The 19,327-nt window shown below is 50.2% G+C and overlaps 1 protein-coding gene across 3 annotated transcripts in view; it reads right to left on the reverse strand.

Annotated features, from left to right (window-relative positions):
* Galnt17 (polypeptide N-acetylgalactosaminyltransferase 17) overlaps window positions 1-19,327 on the reverse strand; it is a 362,408-nt gene that overhangs the window by 214,909 nt on the left and 128,172 nt on the right. For all 3 annotated transcript variants that reach the window (XM_048789883.1, XM_048789884.1, XM_048789885.1), the window contains exon 2: window positions 5,310-5,493. In XM_048789883.1, the coding sequence (XP_048645840.1) occupies window positions 5,310-5,493 (184 nt within the window). The remainder of the gene's footprint in view (window positions 1-5,309; window positions 5,494-19,327) is intronic.

A 19,327-nucleotide genomic window follows, 5' to 3' on the forward strand; every position in this document is an offset into this window, starting at 1 on the left:
AGACTTGCTCATTATCCTGACTCGATCATCACACGCTGCCTAAGTGCCTGGAGAATGTCATGCTGCACCCATGAATACACACGAGTATTGAGTCGATGGCTAAGTGAGCAAACTGCCACGGAGAAACCAAAGACCTAGATCACCTCTGCACCAAGCCTGCCTCTCCAAGAACTGTTCACTCTCCTGATGGTTTCTGAGGTCCCCTAAGGGTGGCCCACAGGACTCCAATAGCCACCCATCCCTTTCCTCAATCTCCCAGGGAACCCAGGACTGGCTTGCCATGTGCTCTGTAGGACCAGCCCAGCCTGGCAGATTGGAGACACCTGTCAAGCAATCATTGCTAAAAATTTTAATAAAACAAAGAAAGAATATGGGGAAAAAGAAGAGATATAAACAATAGAATAGCACAGAACCTAGAAAATAAACTTATTTATACATAAAGAAGCATAAACTGTGAAGCGTTTAGCATCTCCACATAAGAGAAAGAGAAGGGCTGTTTACACAATTATTTTGAGAAGGCGGTTTCGTAAAAAGATGTTCAGACATTTGGAACAAATGACGCATGCCCGTACCACATTCCAAAATCAACTCCTGGTGGATGGAGGCGTGAAATACAGAGAAGAGCAACACACAACGGAATCGAATATTTATAAGTGTTCTGAGGGATAATATCTTTCTCAGGTTCAAAGCAGCCAGGAAATGAAAATGGAAAGATTGACACTTGGAGGTGCGTGCCCATTTAAAAGGTCTGTCCAGTGGATGGGAGAGAATCTCAGATTTAAAATGAAATGGAGAAGAACAGTTTGGGATTCATTTGCCTGAAATATGACAAGTAAACAGTTAATTTCAGCATTACTGAAAAACTACTCACAGTTATCGGAGAAACAATTTTCTCATGCACAATGTGGTGAGAGACGCACAAGAATTATAGTAACTTGAGAGTCGGTTTGAAAGGGCAATGAAGTGTCTCTGCTTAAATCCTCCCCAGAAAGCTTGTGGAAGCTGCTGGGGGCTTAACAAGAAGGGTCCTGCCCCTTGGGGGGCAATTTCTGTTGTGGAAGGAAGTGTTCCCAGCCCCCAGCAGCTGCCTCCATGTCCCAGGGCTGGAAGATCAGAGAGGCCCCTTCCGAGGGAAAGGCCCTGGCTACGGGTGGATGGCAAGGATTAATTTTCAGTTAACAAAGGTTAATCCGGTTAACTTTTTCTGTAGCACTCAGAATTTACTGTGGTGCCATTGGTTACCAGGGATGGCCAGTGGTCAAGCTTGCAGACTCATCTCAAATTCTGCTTCAAACTCACCCAACACCGAGCTGCTGGAATAATTGAAAAGGGCTCCTGTGTCCATGCCGTCCAACTTCGTCCCCCAGCTCTTTCTTCTACCATACCCTCACCCTGCTGACCGCTCACTTAATTTTTGGGGGGTAGATTTATGTGTATGATTTTAATTGAAATTTTATTCAAACAAAAATAGACTCCTGTCCCTTCTGTCATCTTCCTGTTTCTCAATAACAAGGACTATGTTGCCTTGGCTCCCACATTTTCCACTGACTTTCTGCTATAAAAGATGGAAGATTTAACCTTCTTATGGTACCCACGCCTCATTGCACCTTCTGCCCCTTCCTGTATAGTTATACAGGATCCGGCCACGTGTGTGTGATGATGTCACACGGCGGAGCCACAGTACGCAGTGCTGCATTCCGTTTCTTGGAGGACTTCTGTTTTGTTTCTGTAGTTATAGTTGTTTTACTTTTTTTCCACAAGCTTGGTTTTCCCCGTCTCTCAGTGAACAATCCCAAGTCTTTTGAAACAATGCTTAAAATAATCTCCCTGCATTCAAACAACTAGGCAAACAACTCAGTCCCAGGACTGAGGGATGGCTGATCTCCTGGCCTGCCCCACAGCCGTCACCTGGGGCCACCCCTTATTATCTTTATGGGATCTGCCTTCACTACTCTCCTGCTTTTTCTCATGTCACCTCTTTGTCCCCCTGGAGCCCAGGCTTGAGCAGCATCCTGAGAACAGGTGGCAGGGAAGGAAGGCCGTGGAGACCCCACGTGGCTTCCCACCTACTCTGCGCTTGCTCCCGGCTCAGAGCGTGCTGTGGCCCACTGAGAACTCCTCAGGCCGAAAATGGTTCACTCTCCAAACGATCTGGGCATTGCTCTCTGGTCTTCTGGCTCTCGATGTTGCTATGCAGAAATCCAAGGCCAGCATTTGATCTGCATTTTCTCTCACGACACTTTTAGGGTTTGTTGTGAGTCTAAGCTGTTTTGAACTTTTATGTTTGGATCTTTTGATGTGGGTCTGGTTTTCTTTGCTTCTCATGAATCCCGTCGTCACTGCGTGGGATCTCGTAACCTGAAAGCGCGAGTCCTGCGGTCCTGCAAAATGTTCTTGTCCCCGTTTTGATGATTTTCTCCTTTGTTCTCTCTGATAGTCCTATTAATGAAGGTCAAACCCATTGGACGGAGCTGATCTTTTTGATCTTCCTTCTCCTATTTTCATCTCTCCCCACCCCCCATTTTTCAAAAGGTTTCCTCCATTCTGTCTTCCAAACCTTTACCGAATTATTTATTCCCACCTAAATTTTAACTTCCAAAATTCATTTTTACTCCAATTACTACCACAACAGAGCTATTTGTTCTTCTTTTGTAAACAGAATGACTTGCAGCTCTCCGTGACCTAGGCCTGTCACAGTCCTGAAGACGCCAGGCTGCTTCCTCTCAGTGCCTTTCTGTGGCCAGTGTCGTCCTATGGGTCAGTGTCCAGCTCACTTACGACAGAGACGCTGAGACGCCCATCAAGGGCCCTTGTCTCACCTTCCTTATTTTCGAGCAAGACAGCTTTGTGACAAAGGACATGGCTTTACCACAGGACACAGGTAACAGCAAATGAGCAGAACCTGATCACTGTGGGGTGCCCACCTACTGTGAGGTCTACTGGCCTCTCTCCTGAGCCAGGCAGTGTCCTCCAGATGGACCCTGCAGGGTCTGAGGCCCCGGGGCACAGCGAGGCTGCAGAGCCTCTGCACAGAGCAGGCGTCCCCTGTGCTAGGCCACCTCCGTGAACTAGAGCTCCCGAGTCCTGGCAGGCAGGGAAGGGCACTCTCTGGCTCCGCAGAGCTGGACAAGGACAAGAAGAGAGAACTTCGGCTCTCCCACTAGAGTCCACCTCCGTGCACGGGAAACATCTGCGCCTTCAATTCCGGGGTCTCTGGGGTGCTGGTCAGGCTGTGCCCTCCTGCCTTTCCCTTCTCCTAAGGAGCTAGGGCTCAGATTCCCCAGTATTTCTTCCCCGCTGTCTCCTAACCTGCTTAGCTTTCCTTACGGGTTGCCATTTTCTCTGTCCCTTTAATTTTAATAGTTTCAGAGGGGATCAGATGTGAATGATGAGTTCATGTTGCTGTGTGACACCATGCAGCAATCCTGAGCAGTCCTCCCAGAGCACACCACGAGCGCTCTTGCTTCCTGGTCCACCCTGACTCTTTGTCTCTTCCATTTCTAACCCTTAACTGTCCTTCAAGATGGAGGCCAAGCATCATCTTAAGCAGGAGATGCTCAGATGCTCCCCGCACATTGTGTATATCTCCAGTGGGGCCCACGTCACCGGTCATCTTGTGTTGAGTGGGTCTGCTGGCACCTCTGTCCCCCTCCCCAGACAGGCATCGAGCAGGCCCTGACCCGAGGCTCAGCTACCGCTCTACTGCAACCCAGGGGAAAACCCAGCTGGCACATAGTAGGTGCTCACTAATATTTGTTCAATTTACCCATTTACCGTTGCCACGTTGGAGGCAATTTCATTCTCAGAGGAAAAAAAAATGGCCACGTCTATTTGCCAACATCCAAATAAGAAAGGCTAATCAGAGAACACCAGGAAATGAAAACATCCAGATGTTTTTCAGAGCACAAATCCAGGAACACAGAATAGCTTGCAACAGGGGTGATGTATATTTTCCTGGTGATTCCAAACGAATGTATGCTTATTAGGCAGAGAGAGAGAGACTTAACAGGTTTCTCAGCTAATGCTGCAATTTTAAATCCATTTAAGATAATTTTCTTTATCTTGAATTTATTTTTCTCAGTAACCAGGATACTTAACTGATTTGCACAAAATCCATTTGAAAAGGAAATAATCTTCTCCAAGCAAGGGCACACTCTAAATGGAAAAAAGAGACACTACCAATCTAACAGAAAATGGAGACTCTGTTTGAGAAGCTAGGCTGGAGTCTCACCCGGAAAACAGGGGCTTTTCCCCAGCACCTAGAGTCTACATGCAAACTTCCTCTACTGCACAAAGAAAATGCTTCCTACATTTTAGAGCACCAAACAAAAACCTCCCATGAGGTTTTTGTTTTTAGCTTTCCTTATGGTTGCCATTTTCTCTGCCAAGATGCAGCCAAACCTTTTAAAAGTCAAGAATTTCAAACCCCCCAAAAAGTGTAATTTGAAACAATAACAGGATGTGCTGTCTTGCTTATTGACCTGGAAAAGCATTTCTAAAATGCTCGTGCACAGGGGCTGGGGTTGTGGCTCAGTGGTAGGATGCTTGCTTCGTACACATGGAGCACTGGGTTCGATCCTCAGCACCACATAAATAAATAAAATAAAGGTATTGTGTCCATCTACAACTAAAATTTTTTTTAAAGTTTATTGACAACTAAAAAAAATTTTTTAATGCTCATTTACAGTATTAGAATGCTTTACAAAATTCCAGTAAAAGTAGAAATTGCTATAAAGTTTTTGGAGGAAAATAATACAGTATACACCCAGAGCCTCCAAAACCATTCCTACTGTGACATAAGGATTATACCTTCAGAAATGTGGATTAAGAAGATAAATACCAAATCCATACACATAGAGCTGTGAATGAGGAAAACGTTTGTGTTACACAGAACAAAGAAAAATGGAAAATAACCTAAATTTCCAACCATGGAAATAATTTCCATAATTAATAACATCCCCAAATGCTCATGATACGACGTCCAGTAAAAATATGATAAAAACAATACATCATAGGCTCAAAACCTGTACAGAAAGCAGACTCAGAGTTGACACACTCCACTCCGACGTTTAGGTAGGGGTAATGGTGACATCTAAAATGTCACGCGTCTGTCGGGAGGACCTCCCTGTGTGTTTCCGGATCACATTTCCATTTCACTTTTTTTGGTGAGTATTTCACAAGCAGCAGGAGTCCTCCGCTGAGGGACTGGAGGAGACTTACCAGTTACAACACCCCAGAGGAAAAGTCCCAGACCCGGTGTCCAGCCCAGCCCGAGACCCAGCTAGCCCTCAGGAGGAGCCAGGACTTACTTGGTGGGACGATAATCCGGGATGGAACGGTCCAGCGAAATCTTTTCACTGAGGTAGGAATTGTAGCCGTACTTCTCGTGGGGACCCTTGGCCTTTTCCTCTTCAGCCGGGGAAAGGGTAGCAGGAAGGCCCCCTTTGCCCCGCCCACCGTAACCTTCAATGAGCCCCAGGGATTTGGATAAGCCTAAAAAACAGGGAGAAAGAGAATTATTTGAAAAACCACCAACCAGGACATGCCAATCTCAGATGGAGACTCAGTAGAGAAGTTTAACATCAGCTGTCACAGAGAAAAATCACGGCCTTGATGTCCGGATCCCGGTCAGTGCCCTGAAGGCACTTGTGTACAGAGGTCGCTGGGCCAGGCTGGTCTGGGGTCCAAGGCTGGCTTCCAGGTAGGAGTGACTCCCTCCTCCTGGGAACTCCAGTGGAACGGGTCAACAGAAGGAGAGTCCCCTGAACTGGGAGACCAGGGCCAGAGGGACCTGGGAAGGGTGGACTAGGCCTGTCCCTGCCTGGTGTCCTCCCTGGGGGGCTGTCACAGCAGGACTGCATCTGCTGGAAGGAACCCACCCAGCACAGACCCAGAGAGCCAAGGGCAGGTAGCTGCCGAGCTGCAGGGATTCTGTCTCATGTGCACCAAGAGCAACACGCAGATTGATTTTATCACGAGTTCAGAGCGTGTAACAGCCTGACACAGCTCTTTACCTAATGGCTTTATTTAAATTTCATCTAATGGCAAAAGGAAATACAAAATGTCTGAGAATAAATCACAGAGAAGAAAAGAAGCCACAAGGGCGATAACCGTGCTGAGTGGAAAGCCCCAGAAAGGAGCCTCCCCAGAGACGACGGGGAGCCCCCAGGGAGCCCCCAGGGAACCTGGCCCCCTTGAGCCACGTAGGGTAGACAGTGGGATGGCCACGTATAGACCCCAGAGTTAGGAGAGGCTCTGCTGCTTGGCTAGGAAACGTCTGCCCCTAGGCACCATTCCCCCATGGCCATTCCAGATCTCAAGCGACTCAGGGCATGCACAGGTACACACATGTGCACACACACACACACACACACGCACAAGCACACTCCTCCATCTCCGGTATCCGTCCTTTCCTTCCCACCATGACACAGGAATGGGGACCAGGGATGTGAGCAGCTCCCCCAGCCTCCGTGGAGGGAAACCGGCCCCAGGCAGGACTCCGGAGCCAGGGCACGTGCCAGTCAGTCTGCCCCAGTCACACCCGGGTGTCTGTCACACCATGGCAAAGTCCTACTCTCTTTCCCGCTTCTCTGAAAACGGAAAATGGATTTTCTATGATGTCAGGAAAAGCAAAGGCCAGGCCAGCAGCTCAGCCCAACCCCAGGACACCATTCTCTGCCTGGGAACCACCTCCACCCTCCACGTGTCCCGTAGGAGGCCCAGCCTCCTCCCCACCGCCCTCCCGGCAGGCACCCCTTCAACCGAGAGCAGGTTGCCCCAGAGCCCCTGCCCGTTTCCTTGCTGCCGCCTCACACCCCACGTCAGTGTGTGACAATAGTCCAAGAGCATCGTGTTGACCATGCTCAAAACTCCTGCCATGTCCAGGACCGACGTGGGGCCAGGCTCACCTCCAACTCACAGCAGAACAGGACTAGTGGGGTGCAGAGAGGGTGGACCCTTGGAGAGGAGCTTGCAGCTGTCCACCATGCCAGGCACCAGCCGACCCAGCAGTGCCCCCTGGGCACACGTCCAAGCACGATGTTCACAGGAAACCTGTGCATGATGTTCACAGCAGCCTTAGTCCTACTGACCAATGCCATCCGCTGATGGACGGATAGACAAGATGTGCTAGGTGCACAGAGGGGGCCACTTGGCAACAAAAAGAAAAAGGAAGTAGCGTTCCATGATGGCACATTGGCGAGCCTTGAAAGCACCTCAAGTACACAAAGCCAGTCACGAGCGCACACGTACAAGGTTCTGCTTCTGGGCCACCTATGAATCCGTAAGAAAAACCATGTGGCAGCGGCTGCTGAGGGCTGGGGGACCCGTGCAGGAGGCGGAGCATGACAGGTTTGTTTCTGAGCTGACGGGGATGTCCTGGGGTGAGCCTGTGGTGATGGCTGCAAAACCTTGTAAATACACTGAAACCCATGAAGCTGCACACGTTAAAAGAGGGGGAGGATGCGGGTTCCATAAAACCCCTCAATAAAGTCATTAAAAACCCTCTATGATTGACAACTCTGTTTCTAGCAAGATCAGATGGACGGTCAGACACCATAAAGACTTTCCAGTAAAACACAGAAATGTTCAATAAAGGAATATTGAACCGTGTGACCTACACAGCCGCGGGGGTGGGAGGGACGATCCCGAGGTAAGCTCACATCAGGACGGAGGCCGCGGCTGCTGAGCTGAGACCCGGGGCTGTTGCTCGTGGGTTAAGCTGTTTAGAGCTCAAGCCCACAGGTGAGAGACTCTGGTGTCTGTAGAAGTGGGACTGAATGGGAACAGCTGTCAACTGCTGGGCCCTTGGATGGAATGGCCTGGAAGAAAGGTGAGATTGTTTAAAAATAAACCCAAAGACAGCGCAGTGACATAACCAAGGAGATGGTCTCTAAATGTGCCCGGTGGGGAGGAAGAGAAGACCCCCGAACCTGGGCCTGCTGGGCTGGAGTCTGACTCCACCAGGCCACACAGGAGCCCCGAAAGCCCTGCAGAAGGTGTCACCGCCCGGAACCACACATGCGGGTTAGAAGGGACCCATCACGTAGAAACAGATACAGAATCCCAGGACTCATAACTTTAGGTGAAACGACATGACAAGGGTGGGCCATAAAACAGTGTGGTTTAAAAAGGATTCAAGTCCTAAAGGAGAACAAGGCACTAGGAAATCCCACCAGGCAAGTCTGGAAAACATCGAGCGGATAAAAACTTCTATAAAAGAAAAATTGTATAATGGAATGAAAAATTTAACGCATCCAGAAGAACGTAAAAATCTCACTCAGGTGTAATTGAAGAGTCAACCCTGGAAGTGGAGAGTAGATCCGTGGACCCAGAGGCTGGGGGGACAGTGAGCACGATGCCACCGGAGGAAGAGGAAGGAGCCGGTTGTCTCCTGGCACGATGTGGCGGCCACTTCAAATAGAATAGGGGATTTCAAACGTCCTCACAGCACATGAATGATCAGCACACTGCTCCCCATCCCAGCAGTAGCCCCAGGACGGACACATGGCCTCAACCCCCGCAGAGGAGAAGCCACTGCAACCCTATGGAACCAGCTAACCCACTGCTCCTGGCTCAGGCACAGAACAGAACACGAAGGGCGTGGTTCACCACCATGGGGCGCTCTGCAGACATTCAGCACCGTGGGGCGCTCTGCAGTCCAAGGTCTTCTGGACCCAGGAGACCAACCTGGGAAGAGAGGAATGAGATCCAAGCAAGAGAGGAAAACGGCTGTAGGTCTAAGCCAGTGTTCCTACATCACAGAAGACGACAAGGATTGATTTAAAGGCATAAAAAACCAAGTGAGAATGAAAGTTCCAAATAATAACACGTAAAATGAGAATAATTAAGGTTAACACAGTCCTAATGGAGATGAAATAGACACCAAATTTAGATTTCGTTAGGTATCACTTCAAAATTGAAGATGTATAATGACATTACATAAGTTAAATCAAAAATCTTAAGTCATCAGCGAGAACAGAGAAAATAATTAAATTCCAATCATTTAAAAATTAGAGACGAATGGTTGGAGAGTGGAAATAACTAAGAGCATGGCATGGTCAATTAACAACACAAAATACAGCGGTGGATATGACCCAAACGGGTCAGCAACTCTGAGTAAGTGGACCAAAGACAGGAGTTAAAACACAAATTGGACTGGACAAGAGTAGCCAAGTGTTGTTCAGAATACACACAGTGAAAGACTGAGCACCGTGGGCGGCACCTCCCGGATGGAAGGCGAGAGAGGGATCAACAGGAGACGTGCAGAGGACAGGTCAATTGTCCACGAGGTTTCATTTCCTAGGCTGGATGGCAGACACAGGGATATTTGTGTGTTTCATGCCATTTATGTACCTTACATGTTCCATAATTTTATAGTGTGAAGGTACTGGGTTGAAGAGTGTCCCCTCAAAATTAGTATGCACTCAGAACGGGATCCTTGACATAGAATCAAGATCAAGATTACTGGTGTCCTTGTGAGAGGAAAATCTGCATGTGGATACAGAGAGTCCAACACATGTAGGGAAAAATGGAATCTGATGACCGGGCAGGTTGTGAAAGACATAGCTACAAACCAAGGGACACCAAGCACCTCAAGCAACTCCAAGAAGCTGTGAAGAAATAAGCACTTCTTTCCCTAGAGTTCTCAGAGGGACCATGGCCCTATCAACACCTTGATTTCAGATTTCTGGCTTCCAGAACAGAGTGTCAGTTTCTGCTATTTAAAGCTATCGGGTTTGTGGCAATATGTTATAGCAGCCACAGAAAACTAACGTAATCAACAAAAAATCATGGAATGGAAATGGGTAAAGAAAAGATATAAAGACAAATACTAACCATCAGAGTAGTCATGTTAACATAAGATGAAATAAAGGCAAATAGCTGTGCAGGGATACATACAAAGCTTTTATCACTGCACAATGATAAAGGTAAACCATTCAGCAGGAAGCTATAAGGAATTAGAAACAACATTCACCTAACAACATAGCTTCAAAATACATAGAGCAAAGCCCAGGGAGAAATCCACAAATGTGCAATGATGATGGGGAATATCAACACATTCCTTGGTACTGAACAGATCAGGACAAAAATTTAGTAAAGATACAGAGGAACACACTATAGAATTAACAGGCTTGATCTAATTGACCCTGCACCTGACTCCCTAAGTTTCTGAGGGAGGCAGGAGGGAGGGAGGGAGGAGGGAGAGAGGAGGGAGAGAGGGAGGGGAGGGAAGAGGAAGGGGGAGGGGAGGGGAGGAAGGGGAGGGGAGGAAGGGGAGGGGAGGGAAGGGAACAGTAAAGATCACTGAGNGGAGGGAGGCGGAGGGAGGGAGGAGGGCTCCCCTCTCGCCAGCCTGGAGGGCAGAGCCCTGGTAGAAAACCCAGAGGTCCCTTCAGTGGCAGGAGGAGGAAACCAGACGCTACTCAGCAGTCCCCAGGCACGTTACTCTTGGATACAGCTGTCCCTCCGTGTCCAGGACCCCTTGCCAGTGGAAAACGTCCATATGCCCAGCTCCCTTACGTCACATGGTGCCGTGTTGGCCTGGAACCACCGAGGCCACCCTCCTGCGTGCTCCAGGTCACCCCCAGGCCCCTGGCACTGCTTCGGACAGTGTAGACTCCACATAAGCAGTGGATAGGTGGTATCCCTCTTGTCTCTACCATTTTTATTCCTGAATTGTTATTCTCTACTGTTTGTCCCTGAGGATATTTGGCCTGTGGAGTTAAATCTGTGGCCCTGCAATGGGCAGCTGGGGAGGGCCGACCTATTCCCACTCTGTCTAGAGCAAGAACCGCCAGCTTCGAGGCCTCTTCTCTGCCCTACACGCATGCTCCCCCACTGTGTCCCCAAGACGGGGACTTACGGAATGGGAAGCATCCTGGCAGGAACCCGTGACAAAGCTCCCTGGGTGTCCACCCTCTCTCCATTGATGGGGACTGCTTAGGCTTTAAGTTTTTTAAATGCTTCTTTATCATTTTCTATTAGGCAGGCAAGGTAGACAGTACCATGGCCACCTAGAGATGAGCAAATGGAGGCCCAGAAGAATTGATTATTTAACCATCCAAAAATGATGGAAACAGAATAAGAATTTTTTCCAACCCCCAACACACACACACACACACACACACACACACACACACTCACTCACACACATACACCTTATGGCTCTTTCTACTACTTCATGTTTTAAATCTAGGAAGTTTCACAGAAAGGTAGCACCCAGCATTGACAATATGATGAGGAATCATAAATATATGATACTACATTCATGAAAAGAAATACTATGCAGCAAAGAAAATGAATGGACTGCAGGTACATGGATTACATAATTTTTTAAAATGATGAAGAGATGACTAAATCCTTTTATCTTTTTCTTCTTTTTCTGGGGGGAGGGGGTACCAGGGATTGAACTCAGGGCACTCAACCACTGAGCCACATCCCCAGCCCCATTTTGTATTTTATTTAGAGACAGGGTCTCACTGAGCTGCTTAGCACCTCTCCATTGCTGAGGCTAGGTTTGAACTTGTGATCCTCCTGCCTCAGCCTCCTGAGCGCTGGGATCACAGGTGTGCCCACCGTGCCCGGCGTTTTTCTTCTTTTGTGTTCTTTCCCTCTCTCGTTCTGACCTCTTCCTTTTCCTTCTCTAGTATTTGCTGACTTTCCTCATGAGCCACAAACTCGGTCTCCGTGGTCTCACCAGATCAGGCCCCAGGTGTAAGGTTTGAACACGGTCAGCCCCCTGGCACTTGGGTTGAAATTCAGTCCCCTTTATGAAACATTAAGGAGCGAGACCTTCAAGAGTGATTAGAGCTCAGCTCTCCAAGTGACCCCATCCACCAGGCTATTAATAGACTAACCCACCCATGGGCTGTCCCCAAAATGAGTCCCGCATACAAGTCGCTTAGTCTATTCTCCAGCAGTCCCCGTCTGTCACTGAACGCTGCCTAGGGACTGTGCCAGCAAGGCCTTCACGATGCCGCCCCTCAACATGCATTAGAAACCATGAGCCAAAACAAACCTTTTTTCTGAATAACTTATCCCGTCTGCAGTGCTGTGTAATTAGCAACAGAAAACAGACTTCAGACACCAAGGGTCAAGGAAGGAGACCATCAGGTGGGCACAACAGACCTCAGACTTAACTCGGTGACTTCAGTGGAAAATTTCTGATTCTCCCTCTTCCTTCCTATATGGTTGGGTTAGCACGTCTCGACAATTCTTTTGTTTGACGTAAGTAGACAGCTTCCAACTCAAGTCATTAAATCCCCCTTGGAGCTAAACAGGTCTCAGCTGTGTTTACCCCCTCACTCCCAAGGGCAGCCTTCCCGGCACAGACAGAGAGGCCGGGAGGGAGCGTATTCTAAAACCACACAGAAATTAAGACCAGGAAGGCAAGCTGACCCATCGAGGACGCGCAGGGAAGGACAGTTCCTAACGAGATGTGCCCCCGCTTTCTGTGGCATTGTTCCCTCCATTACAAAAGGAACCCACTTAGCAAGCTCAGAAAAGGTCACTCCTCACGGTGCAACGTGACAACCATGAATTACATATTTCTTGGTCCGTGTGCTCCCATTTTCCCCCCAATTTCATCTGCCAGAAAGGTGCAACAAAGCAGCAAGAATTCTCTGTGGAATGTTAATGTGCTCACTTAGCAGGCCCCAGAGACCGCTGGCAGGGGCAAGGGGAGCCCAAGTCGACGGCAGAGGCTAGGAAAGTCGGCCTCGGGAGCAAGTCGGGGGACTCTGTGCTCCCAGGACGGCTTCTTCTCTGAAAGTGGCCCTGGTTCTTTGGCCAAAAGCAGCTGCAGTCTCTGTAGACAGATAAGAACTTGTAGGCTTGGGGGTCACCGAGGCAAAGGGAAGGACACTCAGGGAGAGGACTTGTGGCTGCCTGGCAGCAGGCCTGGGAGGACTGGTCCCTGCTCTCTGCTCCAGGCACTGCCTCCTGAGCTATTTTGGCTGCGACAGCAAAGCCAGGGGAGGCTTTGAGGCAGGAAGTCGAAGACAAAGGGCAGACAGAGGCTGAGGCCAGTCACCCCCTGGCCTCTGGGTTGAATCCCACCAACAGGAGGCACCTTGAGAGGGGTGGATGGAAATGGGGGAGTTGAGGCCAACCCCAGCTCCCTCCCTTGGTTTGAGGTTTCAGACCTTCTGGGCCCCAGCTGCCATCAGTCCTGCCTTCCTGGTGGCATCCACCCAGCCACGCCCTTTTCCTGTTCACCAGGCCTGGTGGCTAGCCCGAGGGCCGCTCGCTCACCACCCTGAGCTGGCCCTAGCTGGTCTCCCTGGACTTGGCTCACCCCTCTGCAAACACACTGGGCCCCACCCTCACTCCCTCTGAACGCCTGTGTCCTGCCAGGATCCTTAAGACACAGCCTCCTACCTACCAGGGCGCCCCCTCTTGGTGCCCTCCTCCAGGCGGGACCAGGCCACACCCAGTGTCTGACACACAGAAAGGTCTTCAGCACTGTGATGGACCACAGAGGTTAGATCTGAGGTGCACTGAAGCCGTCTGCTGGCTTTAGAAAGGGAAAGAAACGCCGTCCAGGAGAAAGTCTCCGCATAGGAGGCGCTCCGACTCCGCAGCAGAGTCACATGCATAAGGAGAATCTGTGCTAACGGATGCCTCTGGAAATCAAGCCTGCAAAAGGCAGAGAAGGGGCACTGGTGCCGGTGGTGACAGCCTCTGCCCCTGGGGTGAGCGTTTCCCAGTGGGAAGTCAGTCTGCCCTCAGTGTGGAGGATGGCGGTCCATCCAGTGCTAACTGGCCTTTTTCATTCCAGCAAGAACCAAGGAGAACGCGACACCAGAGACCATCTATTTGTGAAAGCAGCAAATGCTCAGTCCACCTGGAAATAACCCCTAAAACAACGTCAGACATTTACTAAATGGAATGAAACAGACGGCTCCCACTCGGCAGAGCGAGACACGGTTCTGAACCGGAAGACGAGCTTCGTGCAGACGCCGTAGCGCACACATAATTCCTCCTTGTTCCTGTGCAGTTTTGTATGATCGTAAATAGGACAACAAAGTGTGCCGACATTGGCCCACAAGGATGCAGAGGTGAAAACGGAAGGAGGCTGCCCTGTGCAATAGTAAGTAAGAAATGAAGCAATGGCCATCCACGAGGCGTGGTCCCTGGGAGGAGGCTACAGTGTGCCGGGAGGTGAGGCTCCAAAGTATTTCCTTTTCTTAGAGAATCGGCCAATTTTCCAAACATGGAGTAATAAAATGACCCCCACTTTAGAAATCTTAGAAATGGGCTTCTGGGGCAGCCAGCCGAGGAGCACTTTTTACAGGGAGTCTCAGGCAGGTGACAGAGCACTGCCACCCACCTGTCTCACGGGAGCCCAAAGTCCTCTGAGCCTCACTTGTCTGCTCGCAGTGGGAGAATCAGCCGCTCTGCCCAGGTCTGCGCAGATCTGGCCCGACCTGCAGAGACTCCACTGTGCAGCAAAAACAAAGAGCCCAGGTGTAAATCAAGTGGGCGCTGTCTTCCCACTGCCTCTGTACAAGAAGGAAGTGACTGCCTTCAGTGTCACAGTTGACAAACTTAGGAGTTTACAGATAACCAGCATTATTCCTTCAGAAACAGGGACACCAAGTCCAGGATAGATGGGGACAGCAGAATAATGCCATCTGACCATCTCAGCTCATACAGCACCTCATGGAGTCTCAGCCACAGCTCAGAACGGAGCGATGTCCCCTGCATCCCCCATACATAGCCAAAGAGCGGGGTAGGTCAGGTGGCCCAACCTCAGGGGGACCACGGGGGTGGGGGTTTCTACAGAGAGATCCAATGACCCCTGAGGAGTTGTGTAACTCCCCACCCTGTGATGAAGTGTTTGGAAGTTGATAAAACTCCAGACAATCAGGAAGACAATCGCAGCCATGAGCTTAAGAGCAAAAATCGCAGGCTTACTCAAGGCCAGCTTCCATGGGCCCTTGGGAGCCTGAGAGGCCTTCTCCAGAAGCCCACAGGATGGAGGTGAGCAGGGGCACCCAAGGCATGGGGCTCATCCTTCACCTATCAAAATGCACGAAGAAGCACTAACAATTAAGATGGTGAGATAATGGAACAGAACAGTGAGTGGGGAAATATCGCCAGGAGAGGACAGCATCGTTTTGGATACAAATAGTAGTGATGACCAATTCAGCTGGTAAGTGCTCCTTAGATGTGAAGGTCTGTAATAAGCACTTCAGCAACCTGCTAAATACATGTCTAAATATATATATATATTTAAACATCTGATTAATTCACATACACATATACGTATTTACAACATGGTATTTCAAAATGCATTACTCTCATGGCTGTGTGTGTGTGTGTGTGTGCGCGCGCACGCGCGTGCATGGTGTGCGCACACTAGGGGTTGCAACCCTGGCCTTGCACTTGCTAAGTGTGCACAGTACACCAAGCTAGACCCACACCTCCCAATGAGTCTTTTTTTTTCCTTGTTGGTGCATTGCAGTCACACACAGCAGTGGGGTTCGCTGTGACCTGGTCACAGACACACCTGACGCAGTCTCTCCCTCCAGCCCCATCCTCCCACCTCCTCAGCCGTGCCCTCCTCGGCTGCCCTGCTCAGCTAAGCTATGGCTTCTCTTGCTCCAGCTACTTCCGTCGACTCCTAACACTGTCTTCACAGTGAGTTTTCTGACATGCAAACATGATGCCACTTGTCTAGAATTCCCCGGTGCCTGTACGCTGCCTGTGGAGAGCAACCCCAGAGTTTTCACACAGTGCAGGAGGCCACCCCTCCACAATCCCTGCCTGGCCTCGCCTGGTCTCTCTTCCGCTGCGTCCTGTGTTTCCACCAGCCTATCCTTCTCCTGACATCTCTAAAACCCCAGTGTCACTGCTGGCCCCCTCTGCTGCTCAGCACAACCCCATGAACCCTTTCCGAACACCACACGATCCAAGGGCAGGTGCTGCTCCTCAGGGAACCTCGGCCCGTGCGCTGCTGTCATCATGCTCCCGGGACCCTGGGCCCTTTCGCCCCCTGAGCATAGGCCTCTCGCATCCAGGGATGAGCCTGTTCATCTCACCTTGGGCCTGGCACCTGGTAAGCACCCCCCAGGTGCTGGGTGAGCCACAGGATGGCAAGTTGAGTGGCTAAAGAGAACACGTGTGTGCGGTACAGGTGGCCTGCCCGAGTGTGTCCCCACATCCTTGTGTGGATGTGAACACCCACTGGTGACAGGCCGGAAAACGGCAGATCACCTATTAGCAGATGATCCCAACCTTCCTGGACCTCTGCGTCTCGATGAAGCGCCTGACATTTTCTGTCCTGCAGCAGCCTCAGGGCCTCGCAGATGCAATGCCCAAAGGTTAGGTTAGCCTTAGTATCTCGAGTCATGTCTCAGGTACTACCTTGTGGAGGAGACGTGAATAGAATGTCCCCTGACTATCAGGAGAGCAGTTCCCCTGCCGTCCAACCTGGACACTGGAACTGGGAGGACAAGGGGGCAGCACTCCCAACCTCCTCTGGAGCAGGACTTGGAGACAGATGACCACGCGGTCTGTACCGTACAGAGCTCACCGCCCGCGAGCCCAAATATTCCCTGTCTGTAGCCGAACTAGATAAAACTGCAGTAATTCCTTCTGCCGAGTGGTCTCACTCCCTCTCTACTCCATGCAAAGAGTCACACCTTTACCTGATCCTCAAACATCCCAAGGCTTTCCCACAGCCCCTCCCCACATCTGCCCCTCTCCAGGCTACACATGCCCCTCCTCCAGCCCCCTGAACTTGACTCCGTCTTCAGATCCCCATGGTGTCCCCGTCAGCACAGGCTTGCTGTCACAAAGTGCCACAGACTGGGTGGCTTGAACCTCAGATATCTGTCCCTCACTGCTTGGAGGCGGGAAGGCCAAGATCAAGGTGAAGGCACACTGGGTTTCTGACGAGGGCCCGTGGGGGCTCATGGATGCCACCTCCCCACTGCATCCTCATGCAGTGGACCCTCGGGTCTCTTCTCTCTCTCTCTCTCTCTCTTTTTTTGGTGCTGGGAATTGAACCCGGGTCCTCGCACCTAATGAGCATGCACTCCACCACCGAGCCAACCCGGCCCCTCTCCCTCTTCTCAGGAGGACACATGCCCCACAATGAGGGCCACCCTCTCACGACTTCATCTGAAGCCACTCACTTCCCCCCATATGCCCCCCAACACCATCACACTGGACAGTGGAGGCGAGGGCTTCAACATCTGAGTTCTGTGGGGACAATATTCAATTCATAACACGTGGTCCTCTCCCACTGAATGCTGTCCCAGGCTGCTTTAGTGACTAATAGGTCTCTGGATCTGTGCCTCCCCACCCAGCACCAGCGGTACATTTGGGCCCATTAGCGGGGCTGTTCATGCAGCATTTGCTGTTCCGAGAGAGATGAATCATTGTTATGGGCTTGAAGTGCTTTTGGAACAAACTGTCCATAAATTTTCGAACTGCAGTTTTATTCAAAATGACATGTCTTACATGTGTTATGAACTTAGTGCTTCCTGGAATCTCTACAAAGATCATTCAGTTTGATCCTTAGAACAGCCCCATCCACACTCAGCAGGTAAGAGAACTGAGACCCAACAGGCATGAACAATGTCCCCACATCACTGAAGGGATCCAGAGCCACGACCCTCTGTTCCGGGTGGCCAAGCACACCTTGAGAGATGCACCTCAGATGTCACATCACCAGGATGATGAGGACAAAAAAGGCCTCCCTTTCACTCTCAGTGCCCAACAATTGAGGCACAGACAACCCTGTGTGGGGAGGGGACGCCCGTATACCTCTGGCTTGGTCTGGCTTCCCGAGTGCCAGGGTGCGCAGGTGGAAAGAATGCTTGAAATGAAGAGGAGCTGGGGACCACCATGACTCACAGGAGCAGATGGATGGAAGGATGTGTGGCCCAGTTCAGAATCACTTGGCCTCACGTCACTTATAACTACACAGGGACAAAGAGCTGCCCCAGGGAGGGGTGGGAAATACACTGAATTAGAGAGAGCTCCCGCCACGGCCTGAGAAGTGCACAGGCATCAACCTGCACCTGGCGCTGAGGGCCAGGCCACGGCACCCACACCCTCCGCTGGTACCCTTCCTCCCCCACGCCAGGCTTCTAGTGAGGAGGGTTAAAGAGGAGGGAGCAGGCAGGACAGTGAGAGTCACGTTAACCTTTGCCAATCCCACCGATGGCATATGAGTCTCTATTAACCATTTTTGTAGATCCACAGGTTTTGAGTGAAAATAGTTCTGGTTACACATGTTAAGCATCCCTAATATAAAAATCCAAAATACAATGAAACTTGAAAATTTTTAAGTGGCAACAGGATGCTCAATGCTCAGATATTTTCAGATTTTGAAGCATTTTGGATTTTGAATTGTTAAAAAAAAAACAACAACTCTGAAATCTGAAACCCTTCTGGTTCCAAGCATTTCACAAAAAAGATATGCAATCTATATCTTAGAGAATAAATTATGAAATCAGAATAAAGCAGAAGAAAAATGAACCTTGGGAAATGTTGTCATCTTGCTCATCCCCAAAGTCATCAGCCCCTACCCACCACCACCACCATCACTGTCCCCGTCCCCGTCCCTAACTAATTGATGGGACCTGGGAATGATAAAGCACCATTCTAAGGAGGCCTCTCCACAAAAGGCCCAAATAGCATGTAAAGAGGTCACATATCTAGGGTCCTCTATCTCTCAAGGGGAAAAGGCCATTACAGTGGACAGAAAACAGCTTATTGTGTCTATACCTACACCAAAAACCAAAGATAACATACTCTCCTTCTTGGGTTTGGCTGGATACTTCAAGGCCTGGATTTCTAATTTCTCCTTCCTCGCCAGGCCACTATATAATCTGGCCAAGGGCCCCCAAGATGAACCCCTACCCTCAGCAGCAGGGAAGCCCTTTAAAAAGGCCCTCCTCGGGGCATTCGCCCTGCATCTCCCCGACATGAAAAACAGGGACAAAGTCTGGGCATTCTGGGTCACGAATATGGCCCCACATTTGCACCAGTGGCCTACCTATCCAACCCCACCATCAGGAGCTGACCCCCATGCCTCAGAGCCCTAGCAGCAGCCTATGACCTCCAGAAAGAAGCACACAAGCTTACCTTTGGCTCCTCGCTAACCATCTCATCTCCTCACCATCTGAAGGATTTCCTCACTTACAAGGGGCTACAGTCACTTCCTCCTTCCAGGGTTCTAAACCCTGCCTCCCTCCTCCCATCTTCTCCCTCACAAGATCCCATCCACAAGTGCCTGGAGGTATTAGAGACGATTTTACCCTGCCCTACCATCATTTCTGAGGGACCCTGCCCTCTTCGGACCTCATCT

Source organism: Marmota marmota, unplaced genomic scaffold (assembly GCF_001458135.2).
Source record: "Marmota marmota marmota unplaced genomic scaffold, marMar, whole genome shotgun sequence".
Lineage (NCBI taxonomy): Eukaryota > Metazoa > Chordata > Mammalia > Rodentia > Sciuridae > Marmota > Marmota marmota.